Below are 8,216 nucleotides of genomic sequence, written 5' to 3'. Positions count from 1 at the left end.
GGGACCGGCAACGGGATCGCAGCCCTTGGTGATGCTCCCGCGCCTCGCTCAGCCAGTGAGCGGGAACCGGTCTGTATGTGAGATCCGAACCCTCGGCGGGAGCGCCGCCGCACTTCCCAAGCGGCGCACTATAGCAGTGCGCCACCGGGCCGGCCCAGCAGTGCTCATGTATACTGACCTTTTACTGAGGGCCCTGGTGGTGATGGAGCAAAGGTAAATTACTTCCAGTAAGAGCTTACATCTGTTGAGCACTGTTCTATCTCTGAGACAGAATAATATGTTGAACTCAGAAAAACCGTATGAGATGGTGCTGTGGGTTGAATTGTGTCCCGCAAATGTTTGTGTACTAATCTTCACTGTAACAGTGTGGAGGGTGGGAGATCCTATTACGGTAATTGAAAGGTGGGGCCTTTGAGAGGTGATTAGATTGTGAGGACTGTGCCCTTGTGAATGGACTGATCGGTTCATGGAGTAATGGGCTTGGTTCTGATGGCTTTAAAAGAAGAGTGAGAAGCTTGGTGCTCTCTTGCTCAAGCAATTTGCCATGTGATAACCTGGGTTGCTGAAGAGTTACCACAAAGAAAAAGGCCCTCACCAGATGTGTTCCTTGGACTTTGGACTGCCCAGCCTCTGAAACTGTAAGAAATAAGTTTTACTTCTTTATAAATTATCCACTTTCAGGTATTCTGTTCTAAGCAACAGAAATGGACTAATACAGACAGATGTTATTACCTTCATTTTACAAATGAGGAAACTGAGACATAGCAAGATTAAGTAATTCGCCCAAGGTGGCAGAGCTACGATTACAACCCAGGCAGTCTGACCCTAGAAACCTAAGCTTAGACTCTGCTTTAGATCTGTGGCAGACTACTGATTGCCATTCTCCCCTTCTTTGCTAGTGTCAATTTTCAGCTGAGCACATGGCCATTAGGTGTACAAAAATACGTTCCCTTGCCTCCCTTGCAGCTAGTGTGGCAAAGCTACAGGTAAACAGGCAATGAAAGCGAAGTGCTGGGCTACACTTATTAAGTATCCTAAAATTAGGGACAGTACTCTTCTCTTCCCTCCCATACTCCTTCCTGCCACCTGGAATGCTGATATAACGGCTGGAGTTTGGGCAGCCATTCTGGGTTACATAGTGAAGAGCTAAGGACTGCACAGGAGGAAAGAAGGTGCCTGTGTCTCTGACATGGCAAGAGCCCTCGACACGACACATGACAAAGAAAGAAACTTCTACCTTGTTTAAGACACTTTTGTTTTGGGTTTTCATCCTTTGTTGCCAAACCAAATTCTACCTGATACTGTGCTACATTTAAGTTATATTTCAGTATCATATAATTATATAAAGAATTTTTTTCAATTTTTAAATTACTGAACGGGGGGGTTTCGGTAATGGGCCACAATAATCAACCTCATTATATATCGACAAAATAAAATTTAAAAAAAAAAATAAATAAAATAAAATAAAAATAAATTACTGAACGAAAAATTAATCTGAAATCTGGTTTATAAACAGAAATTTGTCCCTTGCTATTCAGTTCACAGCAACATAGCAAAACCCCCCTCACGTAATGTCAGCATATTCTAGGAATAATACTTTAGAGAAGGTATCAAACCTCAGGCTATAGGAATACACTTTAAAACTGATGAGACAGAATACTCTATTCCCCTGTCTCTTTGGGCTATTGAGTTATGTGACCTGAGGCAGCACTGGGCCCTGACCCCATCTGTCGACCAATCACCCACACAGCTCCCTGCAAGTCAGGAGCAGGCTGAGAAGACTCGCGACTGGCCACACAGATCACAGATGCCCAGCAGTCCACAGCAGCTGTCAGCTGGCCTCCAGTAAGGCACTGTGAGGGCCAGAACAAGGGCTGCTTGTACCTGTGCTCAGGTCCAGAAAAGGACAGGACAAGGTCCACATGCCTGAGCAGGGAGTGTGGGCAATACTGTGTGCCTCTGAGATAGGCACTTATCCACTGGGCCTTAATTCTCTGGTCTACACAACCATCAGAATCATGCTTGCTTTTACCCATCCCTCTTTTCAGGATAAAAGGAAACAAAGAAGTGAAAGAACCCATGCTATAGGGGGCAGGCAAGGGAGCAGGAGTAGGTAAACAGTTTGTTCGATTAACAAGAAGAGCGTGTTTTGTTAAGATTATGAAAGGCAGAGGCAGTGTGTTGAAAGTCATCTCAATACATCTTCAGTGCTCAGTAATCTATAGTTTTAGTTTAATAAAATGTAAAGCGACCATTGAAAGCCCTCCCAGAAAGCCAAGTTACTGGGGCAACTACAGGGCCTGCCTAGGTGGGGTCTGACCCCTAGAGTGTCAGAGTGATGGGGAGAAACTGTATAGGACTGCCCAAGCCGCAGCTGTAAGTGGGCCATGAGGGTGAAAGGCTGGGACTGTGTTTCCTCACCTGGGCATCTTGGCCTCAGCCATCCAAAGGAGATCCATGTTGCTCGCCAGGACAGGGAGATGAGGATAGGGGGCTGCTGCCAGACCAGTCCCAGGGTTCCCATTGCTGAGGAGGACATCCATGATCAGCTGCAGGCTTGTCTCCCAGCGGACTGGCTCCCCAAGGAGAAGCACCCCTTTAAGAGCAAAGGCATGGAGTGAGGGCTGCAGGGCACTCAGCCTGCCCTTTGTGGTGGACGGGCAGGCAGAAGGCCCTCAGACCAGCTGAGGCCAGCTGCTGCTCCCCACCCACAGGCTCTTCACCCACCATGCACTCATCCGGTCAAGGGTGCGGCTCCCTAAACCAGCCTTGAAAGAGCCACCACCCACTTGCCCTGGGTGAGCAAAGCCCAGGTCCCAGGAGGCAGCTTCCGAGGGCTACCATTTGAACTTGTGTCCACTGGCACTTCACAGAAGAGGGTAAAAAATAAAGGCTGCACACCTTAGCGCTGGCTCCTCCTGTGGACAGAGGCTCTACCCACCACACCTTTCCCACATGCACTCAGCCACTTCTCTCTGAGCCCCAGGAGCCAGTATGGCCTCTTGACCTAACGGCCAAGAGAGAGGGACATGGAAGGATAGAGTCCTGAGCTCCAATTCTGACTGACAATTTTCCTGTACAATTGTGGGCAAGTGACTCAACTTCTCCAAGCCTCAGTTTCCTCAGCTATGTAACAGCAACACCTACTTAGAGTGTTGTGAGAATAGAAATGAGGTTTAATAAGTGAACACCTAACCCAGTGCTGGACACACAGGAAGCACTTAACAAATGACAGAGGCTGGTACCAGCCACAAGACCAGTGAATTGAACCAGACCACTGGTTCTCAATGGGGCAGTACCGCCCCCTAAGGACGTGTTTCAGAAATTGCAGAATATATTTTAATTGTCACAATGACTGACACTTGGCAGGTGACGGTTGTGGGAAGGGCCAGGGATACTCGATGCTCAGGACAGTCCTGCATTATCAAAAACTGTCCCTCATCCTAATAACATGTGAATGTCTCTCCTGACATTCATGTAAGTGTTTATAATTACTTGAGCCAATTCCATTTCACATATAATCACAAAGTATTTTTTGTACAGTTTTAACAAAAACTGATTTTTCCAAAAATAAAACTATAACGTAAGTCAAGAGAAGATTGTACTTTGTTTTTTCCAACATCATCAAGAGTTGTTCCCTATTTCGGAAAATCTTTTCACCCATGGCAAGGCTGCCCCTAATTTCTGAGTCACCAATAAAATGCATCACACCACACCTATAACACACACGGGTCTGCATCTGTGGCTGTAACAATCACAGTGACTCTGTGTTCCATGTAATCGCTTTTCTTCTTGGATAATTAGTACGTATTGAAACACATTACTATCCTCTTTCTAAAAATGTTCCTTTTTATTTATTTCCCCCTATTACAGTGAGGGCTTTATACTTAGCTAATTAATATATGCATATAGAAAAGTGATATTATCTATGAATTTCATTTCAAGACAGTAAAGGGGATATTATTTTTGTTATATGAGGGGAGAATTGGGTTTATCAGAGTTGAGAAACACTGGTCTAGATTGCCTCTAGGTACCTTCCCCTCCTACGATTCTCTAAGCTTATGGTTTTTCTGGAATAATAAGGTGAGTGACATGGAAGGAAAGATTAACAACAAATGTCTCAGAGGCAGAGAAAGGCAGATCAAGAGCAGGACCCTGCGTACTCACGCGGCGTACTCATGCCGAGGCCATGCTCGCCACTCTCCCAGGCTGCAGGCACACGAAAACAGCCCGAGGGCGTGAAAGGAGACCAAAAACAAAAGACCCCACACCCAAGAAGAGGACCTCTTTTACCTTCAATGGCTGTGAAGTCATTCCTCGGCAGGGGCTGCCAAGAGACAAAGAAGAGGTCCATCAATGTGACAGTCACTCTCCACTCTTGGAGAATCACACACCGTCTCCCAGAGTGGCTGGCAGGAAAGACACATTCCACACACATCAGAGACAGTCTCAGGGTCCAGCCCAAGCCAAGGAAAAGCTGGACAGGACTGAGGAAGAAGATTCGCAAAGAAAGGGTAAAAGAGAGCGATCGGGTTGGTCACAGAACTGGCTGATGAATACCACATGTGAAGGCCAGCCAGGAGGAAGGGCGGTCAGCTGTCTTTCTCCGGAGAGGACAGGACGCAAGGTACAGGCAAGCAAGAGTCTCTAGAATGAGGCAGCTAAAGGTGAGGGTGAGCCTCGGAGGAAAAGGAGGCTGTCGGAGCAAGGTGGACCGTTTCTCTGTCACTTCAGAGCAGCAGTCTTCATTTTACTGGCCTTGTGCGTCTGTGCCCTTGCCAGGCCATGGTAGACCTGGCTCTGCCACCAATCAGCTATGTGACCTGGGGTAAATCACTTCCCCTGTGTGGGGCTCAGCTTCTGAGCTATCCTGAGATCTCCGACTCTGGCTCTCCACAGAATCCGCGTGGTTCAAGGAGGAAGCTCTCAAGGGAGGGAGCACTCCATCCACTTGAAAAGCTCTGGAGGGAAAAGGACTTGAGCTACGTAAATAAATAAAAGTAAGCTGTCTGTTTACAACTGCTTTTCAACAAATCTTGAGGGTGGTCTGGCTTACAATATCAGCTGGGGGATATATACACATAAAGTTCACATGAGGAAGAGGCAGGCCGAGGGGCACCAAGAGACAGGCAGCTGTACTGTACATGATCAATGAGAGGCCCAGAACTGCTGACCAGAAGAGGGAAGAAATCAAGCCAGAGGTCTGAACAAACCAAACCCAAAAGGCATACGTGCGGATCCACACAACTGCCAGTGTCACTTTTTACAAGCCAGCTGCTTCTCTCAAGGGCAACTCTGTACCACACCTCAGCATAAAGCAGCAGCAGTGACTAATTTAACAAAGGTTAATGATTCTCCCAAGCAACACTGGGAAAGCCAGCTAGTCAAACACAAAACTATTGGAGGAGATGCCGGGGCTCTGAAAGGGGTTTCCGGCTAATTACAAACCATGCAGAAAGGACAGGGATTGGAGTCTGTTGCTCCTCTGGGCCATTCTTACGTACCCAGGGAACAAAACCCTTGGCCAGACATGACTGTGCGACAATGAAGCACTGCAGAAGCAGGGACAAGATGCAGCTCTGAGCAGGAGGGTCACGAGCTTAGGGAGTGGAATCAACGCAGGAACAGGAGGCCAGACTGAGCACTGCGAGCCCAGGAGCGATGCAGAAGGGCACACCCCAACCTGTGCTCCCCATTACCGTGTTCTTTGGCCGCCGCTCAAGGTCCACCATGTCAAGCACAGGGAAGGCCGTCCGCAGCTCATCCACAGTAACCACATTCTGGAAGCCCAGTCTGGAGCAACGTCAGGGAAGCAAAGCTGGATAGTTCTGGGGAAGGTGCTCTTCTGAATGCTTTTTCTGAAGGTGCTTTTCTCAGATCACAAGTGAGGAGAACTAGACCCACTCCTGAGGGAACCAAGCAGAGCCGCAAGGGTGGCACACACCCTGCAGGTGCTGGCAGGCAGGCTGTGATCACACAGGCAGAGTGAGACGAGCAACTCCAGGCAGCACATCTGCAGTCACTGGGCACATTCTGCATGCCAGGTCCTATGCCAGGCACTGGCCAGGGTGCAAAGGCTTATAAGACACTGTCCTCAAGGAGCTTACAACATGCTCAGAGCCCACCAAAACCAGTGCTGCCATTAAGTGCTGATTTCAGAAGAGACTCCTCAGGGCAGACAGTAATGGAGAAGTTAGACTGGAACTAAAATCTTGAAGGAGGAACCCAATTCATCAAGGAAGGGGCGGCCATAGAGGGGACAAGCAGCTCCAGCCTTGTCTCCTCTGAGACCTGCCTCCACTTTTCTGTCCTCAATTCCAACTTTCAGTCTGGTTTTTTTTTTTTTTTTTTTTTTAAAGATGACCGGTAAGGGGATCTCAACCCTTGACTTGGTGTTGTCAGCACCACGCTCAGCCAGTGAGCAAACCTGCCATCCCTATACAGGATCCGAACCTGTGGCCTTGGTGTTATCAGCACCACACTCTACCGAGTGAGCCATGGGCCAGCCTCCAACTTTCAGTCTGAACTGGACATGGTTTCAGGTTACTCTCAAAATGAACTTCCTAAAAATGATGATTCCACGATGTCACCCCATCAGCATCAAAGTCTGCACTGACTCCCCACTGCCCTGAGAAGTTCCCACTCCTTGAGTTTACTTCCAAGGTCTCCCACCCCTGGCACCTCCCTTCCTGTTCTTTTCCCATTCTATTTCATTCCAACCTCCTACCTCCCCTGCCTGGGAAACCTTAACCATCTCCTGGGGCACAGCTCCACAATGCTCTATGAAGCCACAGACAATTCCTGCCCCAGGGTCATTCCCCTCTCATCAACACCTGTGACACTGAGAACCTACACTGTGTCTAGCCCCCAATCACATGCCATCCTAAACATTCCTTTACTGCTCACAGGTGTGCTGTTCTCGCCTCCTCACGTATGAACCCCTTGATTGAGCCCCCACGCCTTTAGAACATGCAGCACAGTGCTGGGACCCAGGAAGTACTCAGCACAAGTGAATAAGCTGCTTGAGAGCAGGGACCCAGTCTTCCGCCTGCTGAGTGTGCACACACCCAAAAGGCTGAGTTCACTGTGGATGCTTTGTTAATACTAGCTGATGAGCTGACTGAGCGCCCCAAGGAAGAGGGTAGACCAGTGGTTCCCAAACCCAGTTACAGAATCACCTACATAGGTGTTATTAAAAAAAAAAAAAAACAACAGATTCCTGAGTTTTACCCTATACCTAGTGAATAAAGACTCTCCAGGGGTAAAGCCCCAGAGTCTATAGTATAAGTTCCCCAGAAGATTCTGATGCACTGGCATATAGACTGGCTTGTGGAAGCCACCTTGCACAAAGACTGATGTGCTTGTGTGCTGTCCTCCCTCCACTGAGAGCCCACCATGGTCCCACGCACCCCTGGCACCCTGTGCCCAGCACTTCTCACTATGGTCCCCACTCAGCCAAGGGGGAAAGGCCTCAGTCCTGCCCGTTCCTCCTCAGCCAGAGTAAGATGACCAGAAGGATACGCTCGGGCATTCTCCACCAGGGGCCCCTGCCCAGACACTAGCATCCGCTTCCCGTGGTACTGAGAGAAGAGCTTCATGGGGCTGTGAGAGAGAATAACCTGGTCCGGATCCACCTGTAGGGACAGCCAAGAGACAGAGGGGAGCAGAAGAAGACACAGCAGTTGAGGGAGAATAATGGGAAGGTAGGTGGCAGGTTCTTACACCTAGGGAAGGAAAAAAACCCAGAAAAATAAGGAAGAAAAAAAGCCCTTTCTAGCACCCAACACTTCTAAAACTTATTCAAACTTGTGTGAGAAGAACCTATCTAGGGCCGGCCGGTTTACTTTCTTGGTTCCAAAGACTCTTTCCAAAACACTAAATTCACCTTTAACATACAAGAACGTGTCACCGCTGGGATACAGTGTGGAACTCTAAGTGGGTACGAGGGACTGCTTTTGGAAATCAGCATTCATTTGGGTGTATACATCTTATTTATGAAAAACAAGGGCTATTACTTCAGAGTCTGGTATGTGGAGTTTTAGAGAAATGCAGCTCTTGCTTTCTGGGGGCTAATAATCCAAAAGACAACACCTTGAAGCCCAGAAGAAAAGGATGCAAAGACAGTAAACTAAAAATACATGGGCAGGATTTTTGTGCTCAACCGTGCATATACACACACACACACACACATATATATATATATATATATATATATA

The 8,216-nt window shown here is 48.1% G+C and overlaps 1 protein-coding gene across 1 annotated transcript in view; it reads right to left on the bottom strand.

Annotated features, from left to right (window-relative positions):
* CECR5 (cat eye syndrome chromosome region, candidate 5) overlaps positions 1-8,216 on the bottom strand; it is a 20,836-nt gene that overhangs the window by 1,800 nt on the left and 10,820 nt on the right. Inside the window, exons 5-8 of the mRNA XM_008578315.1 lie at positions 7,522-7,634; positions 5,700-5,793; positions 4,294-4,327; positions 2,422-2,596 (exon numbers count right to left, since the gene is read on the bottom strand). Of these exons, the coding sequence (XP_008576537.1) occupies positions 2,422-2,596; positions 4,294-4,327; positions 5,700-5,793; positions 7,522-7,634 (416 nt within the window). The remainder of the gene's footprint in view (positions 1-2,421; positions 2,597-4,293; positions 4,328-5,699; positions 5,794-7,521; positions 7,635-8,216) is intronic.

This window comes from Galeopterus variegatus, unplaced genomic scaffold (assembly GCF_000696425.1).
Source record: "Galeopterus variegatus unplaced genomic scaffold, G_variegatus-3.0.2 Scaffold73, whole genome shotgun sequence".
NCBI lineage: Eukaryota > Metazoa > Chordata > Mammalia > Dermoptera > Cynocephalidae > Galeopterus > Galeopterus variegatus.
Note: the sequence above shows the minus strand (reverse complement) of the source record. Positions and strands in the feature narration are given on the sequence as shown.